This window comes from Misgurnus anguillicaudatus, chromosome 22 (assembly GCF_027580225.2).
Source record: "Misgurnus anguillicaudatus chromosome 22, ASM2758022v2, whole genome shotgun sequence".
Taxonomy (NCBI): Eukaryota; Metazoa; Chordata; class Actinopteri; order Cypriniformes; family Cobitidae; genus Misgurnus; species Misgurnus anguillicaudatus.
Genome location: NC_073358.2, coordinates 43,138,977 through 43,155,007, shown reverse-complemented (window position 1 = coordinate 43,155,007; position 16,031 = coordinate 43,138,977). Strand labels below are relative to the sequence as shown.

At 37.3% G+C, this 16,031-nt stretch overlaps 1 protein-coding gene across 1 annotated transcript in view; it reads right to left on the bottom strand.

The window, feature by feature from the left end:
- The window catches only part of aacs (acetoacetyl-CoA synthetase), a 51,285-nt gene that overhangs the window by 29,080 nt on the left and 6,174 nt on the right, over positions 1-16,031 (bottom strand). Inside the window, exons 4-10 of the mRNA XM_055198610.2 lie at positions 15,221-15,334; positions 10,071-10,168; positions 7,046-7,160; positions 6,849-6,930; positions 6,239-6,389; positions 2,152-2,232; positions 1,942-2,066 (exon numbers count right to left, since the gene is read on the bottom strand). Coding sequence (XP_055054585.2) covers positions 1,942-2,066; positions 2,152-2,232; positions 6,239-6,389; positions 6,849-6,930; positions 7,046-7,160; positions 10,071-10,168; positions 15,221-15,334 — 766 coding nt within the window. The remainder of the gene's footprint in view (positions 1-1,941; positions 2,067-2,151; positions 2,233-6,238; positions 6,390-6,848; positions 6,931-7,045; positions 7,161-10,070; positions 10,169-15,220; positions 15,335-16,031) is intronic.

Here is a 16,031-nt window from a genome sequence, read left to right as displayed (position 1 = left end):
TTTACAAGTATGGAGAAAGAGGACCGTTCCAACATTGTTGTATGTCGAATGATACTAATTAATGTCTTTGTGTCAATTTATTGTTTAGAATGGTCTGCAAATATGTAGTTTCATAAATGTAGCACGTGACCTTTCAACGTCATTACGCAATTACGCGAGGTCGTGCTGGCGCGTCACCCAGCCGGAGGAAGAAGATAAGATTGGTTTAAAAGTGCAGATTTTTTATTTTTCTTGCCAAAAATGACAATCGTTTCGCTAGATAAGACCAGTATGCCTCGTTTGAGGTCGTTTAGAGTCCTTTGAAACCGCAATTTTAAACTGCATTAAAACTGTTAAGTGTTGGGGTCCATTAAAGTCCATTAAAATAAGAAAAATTCTGGAATGTTTTCCTCAAAAAAAACATAATTTCTTCTCGACTGAACAAAGAAAGACGTCAACATTTTGGATGACATGGTGGTGAGTAAATTATCTGGATTTTTTTAAGAAAATTGACTACTTCTTTAATAATTCGTAAAAAAAAAAATGGTCCATAAGTCCATGTCTGGTCACCTCGAATTTTGTTATAGATATAAAAATTAGGATGACGTGTTTTTGGTAGTTTTGCATTATGATACGAGTGCATAATAGCGTGAATGAAGTGGTGCATGACGTCAGACTTAAAGAAAAATGTCACTTACGTAAAAATTTCTAATTTACTTACCCCCATGTCATCCAAGATGTTTATGTCTTAATTTGTTCAATCAAGAAGAAATTAAGTTTTTTGAGGAAAACATTCCAAGATTTTTCTCCATATAGTGGACTTTAGTGGACCTCAACAGATTACAGTTCAATGCAGCTTCAAAGTGACATCCTAAATGATCCGAACTGTGGCATAATGGACTTATATAGCGAACCCATCGTCATTTTCATAAAAATAAAAAATACTTTTTAACCACAATTTCTTGTCTTGCAGTAGCCTTGTGATGTGGCAGCGAGACCTTATATATGACGTAATCACGTCGAAGGGTCACGCATGAAGTATGCGAAATTACTGCTCCAGTGTTTACAAGTATGGAGAAAGAGGACCGTTCCGATGTTGTTGTATGTGAAATGATACTGTTTATTGTCTTTGAGTCAGTTTATTGTTTAGAATGGTCTGCAAATGTCCGTTTCATATATGTAGCACGTGACCTTTCAACGTCATTACGCAATAACGCGAGGTCGTGCTGGCACGTCACACATCCAGAGTAAGAAGATAAGATTGGTTTAAAAGTGCATATTTTTTATTTTTCTTGCCAAAAATGACAATCGTTTCGCTAGATAAGACCCTTAAGCCTCGTTTGAGGTCATTTAGAGTCCTTTGAAACTGCAATTTTAAACTGCATTAAAACTGTTAAGTGTTGGGGTCCATTAAAGTCCATTAAAATGAGAAAGGTCTGGAATGTTTTCCTTAAGGGACATAATTTCTTCTCGAGTGAGCGAGGAGGGATGTCAACGTTTTGGATGACATGGTGGTGAGTAGATTATCTGGATTTTTTTTAAAGAAAATTGACTACTTCTTTAATAATTAGTAAAAAAAAAAATGGGTCCATGTGTAACGCGTGACTTTTCGACGTAATTACGTAATATGTAAGGTCATGATGGCACGTCACACGGCTACTGCAAGACGAGGAGTTGTGGTTTAAAAGTAAATTTTTTTGGACAAAAATGACGATAATTTCACTAGATAAGACCCTTATGCCTCAGTTGGGATCGTTTAGAGCCCTTTGAAGCTGCATTGAAACTGTAAACTATTGAGGTCCACTAAAGTCCACTATATGGAGAAAAATCCTGGAATGCTTCCCTAATTTCTTTTCAATGAAACAAAAAAGGCATAAACATCTTGAATGACACGGGGGTGAGTAAATATCGGGAGTAATCCTTAAACAAGTAGATAGAGTGCTCACGTATGCACAAACTTACCCGATGCGGTCTACCAGGTCCCAGAGAACATTCGCGGTGGGAACGAGAGGAGAACCGTCGTACAGAACCACAGACGCCCCAACGGCTAAAGAAGACATCAGCCAATTCCACATCATCCAGCCCGTCTGCACACAAGAAACATTTCTGTCCCGTTCAGCATGATTTGATAAACAGAAAACGTGCTGTCATTTATGCATCTCAGATACATACCGTAGTGTAATATATGATGACATCATTGTAGGTCATGTTGCCATGCAGAATGTGTTCTTTAAGATGTTGGATGAGAGTACCCTAAAGAATGAATTAAAAAGGTCATTTAAAGGCCTAGTATTTCATTTTTCTATGAAAAATGTATTATGAGGTGCCTTTAAAATCAATATAAGAAATGACAAAACTTCAAGTACATTTAATGACAATTGTATTTTCTCATTTTTCTCCTGTGTTGTACATTAAAAAAGGCATTTTGTCAGACAGGAAACTTATTAACAGATTTACATTTATTCATTTGGCAAATGCATTTATCCAAAGCGACTTACAGTGCATTACACATTATACATTTCTTTTTAATCAGTTGCTGCTAACACAATGCTCTACCACTGAGCTATTCAGGAGCACATTCCTTTTTTCGAACACGTACCCCGACAGCGCTACAATGCGTGGCTAACACGTATCCTAGCGCAAGCATTAATAATGAACATGTTCATTAATTAACTGCCATAACCAAACACGATTACTGTTGTCATAAGAGCACACAGAGCCAGAGAAAGAGAGAGACCGGGAGACATAGAGAGAGACAAGGTTGTGGCTGCATATGTGTGATTGTGTGTTTTCATACACACAGCAGTCTAATTATCTACCACACAAGTGAGGCATCAGACAAAAGCTGGAGGGAAAAGCTGTGAAATATGACAAACACCACACATAGACACGCACACAGACCAAACACATAAGACAGGGCGTGTAATCGTACTCGTGGAGGGCCACTGTCCTGCAGTGTTTAACCAAATCATACACAGATGCCTGAAATTATTAAAAATGTAATAAGTTGGGAATGTGCAATAAAAATGGATATAAACACGGACTGTTGTGTCTGTAATGTTTTTTACCATAAAGGGATTAAAGAGGCAATGCACTGAGAACAGGATGGGTTTGAAACAAGAGGTTTCAAACCCAAAAATTGACGATTGCTGCCACCTGGTGGCCAATGTTGCTGCATGTAATGACCAACATGCTTTAAGAATAAATGATTTTCTTTGTTCTTGAAAAGGTTCAAAGTATTTTTTTGTTTTTTTCTTTTAAAATGCCATTCCAGCTTCTAATGCTATATTCATGGCGAGAATAAAGTGTAATTAAATAAAGGAAGACTCGAAAAGATGTTTAAAATGTACTTCCTATAGAAATGTTCAAAGGATTCTACATAATGAATGGAAATAAACTCACTGACATTAAAGATGCCAAAGAATGCATTGATACAATACCTTACATTCCAGTGGCGGCCGGTGACTTCTTTTTGCGAGGGCGCACGATGCGAAGTTCGTCACAACATGCATGTAGCCCATCATGTGTGTGGTTCGTAATTTCAAAATATGTGTCTAAAGAGTTTATGATAAAAGAGATGCTCGCGTTTCCCAGATACTCGCATAATCTCATGCGTAATCAGAGTTTACTGTTAAGGGAGAGTCTTGCATGTATTTTGTGAACGTGAGCGTCTCGTTTATCATAAACGATTTTGACGCGTGTGCAGGAGTCATATTTTGACAAAATACGTGATGCACATCATTCACATGACGCAACAAACACATACTTTGAAAACACGAGCAACACACAAGACACTCCGAACACATATTTTGAATTTGCGCCCCTCGGATGAGTAGTCGCCAGCCGCCACTGTTACATTGTTTTCTGATATCTACATAGGAGGTATGTGGCTTTATTTAGTACAAAAATGTCCATTTACAACCTTAGGATTTGCCCTAAGAATAAAATGGTCTATATGTGTACTTTTTTTGAAAGGCTCATGAATAATACTGCTCTGCTGTGATTGTATAAACAGAACTTATGATTGAGCCTGTTTGAGGAACAATCAATTATTCGGAGATTGGAAATTGACGTTTCTGAGTGGTAAGTTTGTGTTTGTTCAGTATGGACCTGCAAAAGGTAACTGTAACATCAATAGTAAAACTTCAGCCTAAACACTAGCATAAAGCATTAACTTGGCAGTAACTGCCAACTCAGCAGGCACAACTTGGTTTTAGCACTGTAACAACATTGCACTTAATTTAATGTGTAATTTAATGTTGGGGCGTACATCACGAGTGTAACGTCACAGTCTGTGTAATGCTGAGATTGGCCCGTTTTCCAACAATCTTTTGCATACACAAGGTTTACATATGAAGAACGATATATGTCGTCATTACATTACACAACTCTTATTATTCATCTATGCCTAGATAAATACAGTTTTTCATTCTAAGGGGCTAATCACACCAAACGCGCTTTAAACGCTTGGAAACGCAAGGCGCGATGCACTGCCTTTTTTTAAAAAGCAGTGCGACGCGGCTTTTTATATTGCTAAGCAACCACCAAGTCAGCTATCTTGTCAATCAAATCTTGAAGCATGAGCGCTCTTTTGCTGTTAACTCTTTCCCACCATTGACGAGATATCTCGTCAATCAAGAGAAAACGCTTCCCCGCCAATGACGAGTATTTCCGTCTTTCCGCAATACCGCTATTATCCACTAGGTGGCTAACTCCGCAACTTTTTAAAACCGGAATTATTGCCCTATGGCAAGCTGCTGCATGTCCGTGTCTGTATTAAAGAACGCTCTGAATGGGATCTCTATGAAAAGTCCGTCACAAAAAGTGAATTATCTCTGCTTTTTGCTCAAAATATGGTGTTTTTTGCAGAAACCTACCCATATTCAAAAGCTGATTACAAAAGAACTACTCAAGGTAGGATGAAACGTTTTTTTTGTTTGAAAGCAGAGGGTCTGTTCTTTCATTTGGTATATTGTATGTTTATATATTTGAAGAAGAACATTTTCTGGAAGGTATTCAACTTTTGTGAAAATCATGAAAAACGCTGGCGCTGGCTGGCAACTTTTTAAAAAAACGCTGGCGGTGAAAGAGTTAACTGTCATATTAGCAGACACTTTAAAAAGAGGACACTTGCTCTGACCTTGTTTAAAGGTGAGAGGTGCACAAACAGGCAGGAGAGAGTGAGTGAGTGGAGTCCCGTTCTTCAAAGCAACTGTAAACTTCCCTCACCACAACGTAAGGCCCGCCTCTCCCCTCATTGGATTGGACAATGGAAAGACGCAAATGATGTTGGGCGCTTTTCCGCTCTCAGCACTCCTTCCAAAGCGCGTGCTGGGGCTGGCGGCAAAAACCGCAAGTCGCTTGGCGCACATAAACAGCGCGCAAACGCTCCCTGCCCATAGAATATCATTCAAAAAAGGCGCCTGCAACTGCCATAAACGTTTTTGGTGTGATCAGCCCCTAAGGCACCTTTAAAGGGACACATCACTGTTTTTGAAAATATGCTTTTTTTCCAGCTGCCCTAAAGTTAAACATTTGATTTTTACTGTTTTGGAATCCATTCAGCTGATCTGCGGGTCTGGCGGTAGTACTTTTAGCATAGCTTAGCACAATCTATTGAATCTGATTAGACCATTAGCATCACGCTAAAAATAACCAAAGAGTTTCAATATTTTTCCTATTTAAAACTTGTCGCCTCTGTAGCTACATCGTGTACTAAGACTGACGGAAAATTAAAAGTTGTGATTTTCTAGGCAGATATGGCTAGGAACTATACTCTCATTCTGGCGTAATAATCAAGGACTTTGCTGCCTTAACATGGCTGCAAGAGGCGCAATGATATTACACAGCGCCCGAAAATAGTCCCCTTGGTAACTTTCAAAAGCAGGTAACTTTCCTATTTTCGGGCACTGCGTAATATTGGTAAAACAATGATATTACGCAGTGCCCATTCATTTTTGAGCGCTAATGCTAATGGTCTAATCAGATTCAATGGATTGTGCTAAGCTATGATAAAAGTGGTACTGCCAGACCCGGAGATTGGCTAAATGGATTCCAAAACGATAAAAATCAAATGTTTACTCCAGGGGAGCTGGAAATGAGCATACCTTCAAAAAAAGTATAGTGTCCATTTAAAGAAAAGTAGATACATATACAAAGTAGGAGTTACACAATTCCAGTTTGAAGCACAGGATCGGCATTAGATACACATACACACAAAAACACAAACACAAAGTATCTCTCTCTCTTTTTCTCTTACCCCAGCAGAGTGCACCATGCATTTAGGGGCTCCTGTGGTGCCAGAGGAGTACATGATGAAGAGAGGATGAGAGAAGGGCAACTGCTCAAACTCCAGCTGAGGGTCCTGATCGCCCTCCTTACCAGTCGCCAAGAAGTCCTCCAGGAAAACACTGAAACAGCAGAGAGACAGAGAGAGTTGATGAGAAATACAACAAGTAAGTCTTTCATAGGCTGATTCCAGCAAAGGGTATGGAGAAGTTAAACCAACTGTTTAACTGAGTTTGGAGTGGGACATAATCTGGTGGCCCACCAATGGCAGACAGATGGAGTGTTTCATTTTGACAATTGTGATTTGTAATTTGATTTACAAAAAAAGCATATTTTACCTTTAATGATAATTTGAATGTATTTACTTTGCAAATGCTTTTATCCTACATGACTTATAGATCAAAAACACACATTAGGCTGTACCAATAACTATCTCACAATACAATATGCATATCTGTTTCTTCATTTAAAGGAAATGACAGCAACGCACATACTGATACAAAAAAATACTGATACGAGAATCTAAAGAAAAAAAATCATGTTTTATTAACGTATGCATCAGCAAAGTGAGATGCACAGACCTGTTTGGAATCTTGGAAAGGTCCGTCTCTTCTCGAGATCGAACGTATGGAATGACCACAACCTTCTTCAGGTCAGGGAGACCTGAGAGAGATCATGAAAAACTATAATGAAAGCGACACCAAGACATGCAGACGTACCAACAAGATGACAAGATGATGAGAACTAGTCGTGGGTGAGCTGAGAATGTGCAAAGTACCTTTAACTACATTCTGAAGTTTCTCCATGTGGTCGTGCTGCTTGCCGTTATACACAACAGCTGCTACTGAGAAGATCAGCTTGGGCTGGATCTGAGAGATCCTGTCTAAAACACCCTGAAACAAAAACACAGGACACACCTGAGTACAGACACAGAAAATACATATTATATATTGAGCATACTAAACTACTATTGTAGTTGTAGTTCTTTGTTTTAACCACAGGGGGCAGCGGTGTACATGGAAAGTTAAATGGCTTCATCTGCATAAGCACTGGCCTGAGGGGTGTATAGATTCACTTGAATCTCTTCAAAAAACTGTATGTATGTGTGCATGCAAGAGAAAGAGAGATGTATGTATGGATGGGGCCTGTAATGTGGACACCAAATGTCTTCACATGGAAAGTATTTAGCTCAGATTTAGCTCAGGGGATAAATGTGAAATGAGACGAAATATGAGCGCTATGGTTAGGTTTTTCATTAGAAAACGGCCATGTTTGACTTTAAATTTACTGTTAACAGGTGGACAGAGAATGGGAATTATTAGGCTAATATTTCAGCAATGAAATATACCTGGCACTGTTGACCATCTAGCAATGCGTGTGAGTGTCTAACATAGCTTACAGGTCACACACATTTGAACTGAAAATTGATGGTCAGATGACCTACTTTACAGAGCATGGATATACGACACACCTTCATCCGCAAAAAACTGGCTTGACCTAACCTATGCCGATAAAAACTAAGCTTAACACACAAAAAGCTTGTACATTTGCATTTAAAGGGCCAATATTATGACAATTTTTACAAGATGTAATATAACTATATATTATATTACTATGTAATATAAATAGCATGTAAAAAATGCCCCTATTTGTGCGTCCAGAGAACGCCCACCACACGCCAGCTTATAAGTGGAGAGGAGACAGAGTAATTTTGCCAATTATATATGGGAATGATTAATAGGCCAATGAGCAAATTTGGCTGGGATATGGCCTGTAACATCTTGTGATCCATGGCAATAAGTACCAAATTATTGAAATAATTAAAATATGTGACCATGGACCACAAAACCAGTCATAAGGGTCAATTTTCTGAAATCGAGATTTATGCATTGTCTGAAAGTTTAATAAATAAGCTTTCAATTGATTTATGGTTTGTTAGGATAAGACAATATTTGGCCGAGATACTATTTGAAAATCTGTAATCTGATGGTGCAAAAAATGATCGCCTTTAAAGTTGTCCAAATGAAGTCTTTAGAAACATGTATTACTAATGACAAATGGTCAATGACGTGACCTTAATTATTTTGCGTCCGTATGGTTCAATTAAATGTAAAAGGGTTAAAATTTCAAAATAAATTTGCAGATTACTTGCATACATTCTCTTTTTTGAGGACCAAGTCTAAAATTTCTGGTTTTATTTCAATTTGAAAGAATATTTGAGGGATAATTGCAAAAATGTGTTGTAACCGGTCTGTGTCAATTGGTGTAACTAGTATTATTTTTTTTATGAAAATATAAATATATTTATAAAAAATGTGGAATAAAATATAATCATCTAGTTTACTGTAATATGATTTTTTACATACATTTTTACATAATATGTCAAAGATTATTTAGAAAACAGAGCTGTTTTCAGCATATGTCAGGACAAATATTACAAAAACGCTTAAAAATTTACATTTAGAAATAACTAATAAAATGCTATTTTTAAAATGATTTTTTATTTTTTGGATGATTACGCTTACATTCCATCAAGGTATAAAATATTTTATATTTCTCATTCTTTGGCACAATTGGAAGTATTTTCAGGTCCATTCAGTCTTAACTTTCATAAAAATTGTGCAAATGTCATTTTTATTGCATACAATTAACACGTTTTTAAAAAGATTTTTAAATATTTCTCATCTTGCCAAACTGTTTTTGTCACTGACCCAAATAATTTTTTTCTATATTTACGGTAGGAACATTTTCAAAATATCTTCAGGGAACATGATCTTATATTACTTAATATCCTAATGTTTATTGGCTTAAATAATCGATAATTTTGACCCATACAATGTATTTTTGGCTAATGCTACAAATATACCCATGCTACCTATGGTTTTATGGTCCAGGGTCACATAAAGCATTTTTTTAAAGGAGAAAAAGAATAATATTGGACAACAATGTACCTGCAATTATATAATCACCCACATACTGTATATGAAGAGTTTCGTTGCAAAACGAGATAAATCCATTTTTTTACATTTTTGTCAAAACATGTTTATTATTATGTTATCATGTTATTATTTTGTTTTATGGTGCTACTTCGCTGTATTTTTTAAGTTATGAAGGTTTAAATCAAAACAAACCAACTGCAGTTAAATTGAAATTAATTGGAATGCACAACCAAAAAACGAGATTTCTGAACAATTAAAAAAAAGGTGGTTATCTCGTTTTGCAACGAAACTCTTCATATACTATGCTACAATGTTGTGACCTGACATAATAGCACAGCCCAGTACCTATAGTAACGTAATTTTTTTTCGTAATACTGTCACGAATTTCCGCGTTTTTTCGTGATCGTATCACGAATTTCTGTTTATGTGTCATTGTCACGTATTGGTTACTCAACTGTTTTGTCCTAATTTCTTAACATTTTCGCTTCGGTATAGGGTTAGATTGACATAAAATGACATCTGTACCCAAACCCAACTCTAACCCTAACGCCAGGCGACAATGTTTTAAAATGTAAAAAATAAAATAATAAATCAGAAAAAATAGTATAAACCAATACTTCAAGTGACATTCTAATGCAAACAACAAATCTAATCCTAAACTGAAGCGAAAATGGTTTGAAAATAGGAAAAAGCAGTTGAGTAACCAATACGTGACAATGTCACACAAACAGAAATTTGTGATACAATCACGAAAAACCACGGAAATTCGTGACAGTATCACGAAAAATAATCAAAAACTTAAGTGACTAGGTACAGAATTTTGACTGGGTAGAATAGCAACCATTATGCATGCAAAGCTCTTACATTCACACCAAAATCTGGAGAGGTTGAACTCCAGATGGCACCTATACTGGCTGCAGCGAGCATTGCCTCCACGGCATGAATCCCATTGGGGAGATATCCTGAAAGAGAGAGAGACACACAGAGAGAGAGAGAGAGAGATAGAAAAATGACATTAACCAAAGCAATAGATCATTTGAGAAGAGAACATGAAAATATGAATCTGTTAAGATGTGTAATAAAGTTATTTAAATGGGCACTTAGCATGTGATATATTAAGTGATTTCACAAACTAGCTTTTATTGCCACAAGAGAGGGTCACTGAATATACTGTATTACACAAATGGAAAAATGAACAATCTTCTACAGATTCAAATGAATCACCTGAATCAAACCTCCTCAGTTTCATTATTTTACAAACTGAAATATAAACAGAGTACACTGGAACCACACAAACCTACAAAACAGAAAAACATGACAATCCTTGTGAAGTTACTCATACACTAGATTACAAATAAACATGGTAATACTAAATATTTGAATCTTAAGCACAGTCTGAACCCTACCATTTTATGGAACTATGATGCACAAACTAAATTTGACAACAAAACATTAAAATGGATCTGCGACCATCTGCTTTGTATTCGCTTTGACGCTTGGTTCACTTTGACTTATATCTCAATTTCCTGCTCGCATATCATTACCTCACAATACATACCCATAAGTCACTTTGGTAAGAAAGTACATGCCCAAAATATTTATGGTGTAAATGGAAATGATATTGAACTGTATGGAACAGAATAGAGAAAAAGAGAGATAGGAAGAGAGACAGAGAATTGAAATAGTGTCCATTAGCTAAATGACACTGCGGCAATAAACCCTGGGCTTCATCTGTGAAGTGGCCATATACACACACGTGCACGCACACACACTAAATCAAGTGGACAGCTAAGGCCACCCTACAAAGAAACACATTTCATACACACGGATATAGACACATAACCACCACCTTAACAAAATCAATAAACCCCTGCCAATGCAAACGTACCACGTTTAACCTTTGTAAAATACATACTTATACGAAACAGACACACCCCTGTGGACACAGAGTCGTGCTCGCGTCCACGTAGACATAAGGACAAAGCACAGCAGTGCAGGTATTCAGCCGAGAAACCCGTCAGAGCGCCACACATATGTTATTATAGAGCAAAGTAAACACACACACTTAAGTTTACCCAGAATCAGAAAAAAAAAAAACTAAATATATGCTAATGCAAAGCCCTAATTCCAAGTACTAAACTTTCGAATATTGTCTGGCAGCAGTGCTGTGTTCAAAATATTGATACGGCAATACAAAAAATACAAAATACAGCAATACATAAAATGTTGTTTTGTAACCATTAGTGGTGTGATGGATCGTAGTGAGTGAAAGTTTAATCTCTCTCGCTCTCTCTCTCCTTCTTCCTTTATTTATATAGCACAAATAAACACAACAGACGTTGATCACTGTGCTTCACAAAGCATGAGGCAAAAAGATACATAAAACATTCAGAATATAGAAAAGTCATGGATAAAATGAAATTTAAGAAAATGCTCTCTCTTCCTGTTATGGTGTCCCTGATTCCCAAGCTGTGGATGTTTTCCATCACCAAAAGGGAGTTTGGGAACTTATAGCAGAGCACAGATGACAGCATGTTTGATTGAGACAGCACAAGCTAGCATGAAGGTAAAGCTCATTTTTTATAGCCATGACCTGGTAGTGACGATTCTCTCAGACCAATCAGCAGGGTTTCCCGCAGCACATTTCAGTTAAGGTGGCCCGCCTAAGCTTGGAAACCCTACCGCCTTAACTAGGTCGCCCAAAAAAAAAAAAAAAAAACGTTGCACAAAAGGCCGTCAAGTGCATCTCAGAGAATAGCGCGTACGCAAATCATACCGCGAGCTGGGATGCACGCCACACGGCCGAAATGAGAAAGACGTGGTCCAGACCGTCACTGTCTGGAGGATAACTAGCCAGTTGATAAAACATCTCGGAGAATAGCGCGGACACGCTTCACACCGCGAGCGTGCACGCGCATCACAAGGCCGAAATGAGATTCGTGGTGCGTCATGTCTGGAGGATAGCCAGTTGATAAAACGCGTGTCTGTGAGAACTGTAAGTGGACTTATGTTTTGGGTTTATTTAAGCCTGTTATTGTATTAGTCTATAGTTCTTGCAATTTAAATGCAAGTTAGTTAGTGATTTTGTTGTTTGAGCAAACTGCTAGCTAGGTTTCACGTGCCTGTTGATTCGATATAATTGTTGAGGGCTCTTGCTCACTTTATTTATGTGCATTATTTACATGCTACAGTAGTTACACTCCTTTAAGATAACATTTTTACTATTTCTATCATCGTTCGCCAGACGTTCTACAACATCTGCTTTAGTTTGTGTTTATTAACCCTTTAGTTTCACTTCACAACGCAGCTATTCCCGTTAGAGGTAAAAACATTTAATTCATTAATAATCTAGTATGTGTTCATTTTTGGTCATAGTTTCTTCAAAATGAAGTTTTATTTGAGTGTTTTAAATAAAAATATTTTAATTTTCATCATGACGCATACCCCGCCCCTTTGATTGCCACGCCCTCGGCCCCACCCAACCCTACAACCTTAACGAACAAATTTTCTGCGGGAAACCCTGATCAGTGATCTACAATGTTTTCGCATCACGTTTTGGTATAAGCTCGCGTCACTTGGAAACCCTACCGAGGTGATACTAAAAAAAGTATTGGGTACTACGTACTGCATCCAGTGGAAAAGCCACCAAAAGTAAGCTGACCCGACTTGACCCAAACCAAACCGTGGTGTACTATGCAATGGAAAAGCGCCATAATTATAGCACTTTTCAAACAGATTTTCAAGATATTTCCCCTTTAAAAATAAAGGTGCTTAACTTTTTCCTAGCCACTGATGAGATAACTCGTCAATTAAGAGAAAACGCTTCCTTGCCAAAGACGAGAATTTCCGGCTTTCCGCAATACTGCTATTATCCACCAGGTGGCGCACCTCCGCAACTTATACAACCTTCACAAAAATGGAATTATCTCAGCTTTTTGCTCAAAATTGTGTGTTTTTGAAGAAACCTCCCCATATTTGAGAGGTGATAAAAAGACAACTAATGAAGGTAGGATGAAACGTTTTTTTTTTAAGTAGAGGGTCAGTTCTTTCATTTGATATATATTTTGTTTATATATTTAAAGAAGAACATTTTCTGGAAGGCATTCAACTTTTGTGAAAATCATGAAAAATGCTGGCGCTGACTGGCAACTTTATTTTAAAACGCTGGCGGGAAAAGAGTTAAAAAAGTTATTCACGCCGATACCATAGAACCATTTTTTGGTTCCTCAAAGAACCATTTAGTCAAAGATTCTTAGAAAAACTGTTTCTTTTATACACTTTAAAATCTAAAAAAAAAAAACTTTTTTCACTATACAAAATCTTTGGGAAATGTTAAAGGCTCTTTATGGAACCATTCAGCCAAAAATGGTTCTTCTATGGCATCGTGAACCACCTTGATTTTTAAAGGCGAGGTGCATGATTTTTGAAAAACACTTTGGAAAAGGGAGTCGGGCCAAGTACCAAAACACACCTGTAGCCAGTCAGCAGTAAGGGGTGTGTCTACTAACCGACATCGTTGCCTGTGTTGTGTATGTGTGGGGCGGGTCCATCAAAAGAAGGTCCAGATTCTATTGGGTAGGGGAGTGCTGTTTAGGTGATTTCAAATGTCAACACTGGCTTTCAAAGATCATGCACCCCGCCTTTAAAAGTGTGTAGCTTGTTAGAAACAGACACACATCTACTGTCACCGTAACTTGACTTTTGAACTATGAAGATATTCATAAAAGTACAATAATGTGATTATGTGCCTCTCTCCATATCTCTCTCTCTCTCTCTCTCTCTCTCTACCATGTAGATATCAATCTGTACACCAAGTATATGCCATTGACCTTATTTCTTTCTATTACTCCACAGGGACTCATATAATTGTGATTGTGGCACTAATTTGATCTCCTCACATTCATACACATTACTGAAGACAGTCAGAGATGATCAGCACTGCAGTTAATGACGTCACCCAGGCCAACACACACACTTCCTTCTCCATTACGTCACCAGCCTAGAGACAACATAACTCACACAAGCTGTCACGATGAAGGGTGGAGTCAAATTAAAATGATTCAATGTCTACTACATCATACATAAAATTCAAAGGACTGCAGAGGTACACTCGATACTTGAATCCTTTCACGGACAGCAGCTTGAAAAGACCGATTACTCCTGTCACAGTGTGACCTCCTCTCTGTCTCTCCATATAACAGCTCGACTGACCCTGGCTCAAACTCAAAACCAAAGAAGAAAAAGAGGCAAGACATTCATGAAGACAAACAGGTTGACGAATGAAGAAGGATAGAAATAAGCGAGTTAAACAGGTTAGAGTGGTCAAGCTTGAAGCAGTGTTACGAAACCAAATACAAAAATCTGTATATGAGAAATGTGCCATAGAAGTCTAAGCACCATGTGTTTTTAAAACACATTTTTTTGTTCTGTGTGTGCTGTGCAAATACAATGGTATAAATAAATATGGCAGTGATGTCCATGATGTTATACATATGTTACTCTGTCTTACTTATGAGATTAGGAGCATCAAAGTTTGATTTCTTATTGGTTTCAAACATTAATATTGACTGAGTAAGGTCATGTCAAAGATTTCAAGGTTATATTTTCACAGAATGTTCTTTACATTATGTAAGATGATTTTATGTAGGAAACAGTAAATCACAAAATAATGATTTTAATAGAGACTATAAATAGATGAAACTCTGAGAAAAATGTTGACACATTCTCAATGTATCTTTTTGGTCTAAACTAAAAGCAAAATGTTGTACAAATTGTGACAAAATCAGTATTTATTTATGTGGAGTAAAATTTTGAACCACATGCCATTTCGCTGTAGGCAGAGCTAACCAGCGTGATGTATCAAAATTAGAACCAAATGACTAAATGCCTTGTGTGTTTATTGCAAGGAAATATCACTTGTCGCACACCAGGCAAGTGTGAGAGATGTCAGTGTAGATAATATGTACAAGGAAATGATAAGAAGATAGAGAAAAGCTAAGAACGAGGATGCTCACCTACAACCCTGTCTCCAGTTTTGATGCCCATCTTCCTCATGGCTGCAGCAAAGAGAGCGACATCACGCCTTAACTCTCCAAACGTCACCTTGACAATCTCTTCATTCGCCTCGGCTATACAGGAAATAAACGACACATTTATTTTACCCACCTGATCTCATGGGAAACCGTATTTTACATTTCGTATGAATTTGTATGAAACGAAACGTACGAATATTCGAAAAAGAGAGAAAAAAACGATACCCCACCTCTAACCCCACCCCTAAACCAAACGTCAAATTTTACAAAAACGTACGAATTTGGTCGTACCAATTTATACGAATAAGCCACATCAAGAAACATGTATGAATTTGCCATGAGATTGTGTTGTATTTTACAGTTTTATAAATGAACATGCTCGTAACAATGTAGATATTAGGGGTGGGTACCTAATATAGCAGGGTACCTCACGATACATGGACTCGATACATGGCTAACGGTAACAATAGTATCACGGTGCAACAATTCTCTGATAATCGATGTATTGCTTGCTAATCCTTTGCCGTTACATAACGATATCTGCCAAACTATAAAAACAAAATGTCTCATTTGGACACAGTCTGAAGTCCTGAGGTAAATAAACATCATATTAGCAACATTTCAAGTTTACATTTAATGCTAATAGCAACATATAAATGTATTTTGTATAAACATCTCTAATTTTACCAGCCAATCAATGGTATAAAAGCATTTGGACTTAAACGTGACTAACCCTACAGTCACATTAGCTACAAAAGTGAACGACACCGAGCGACACGCACTCGCTTGATGG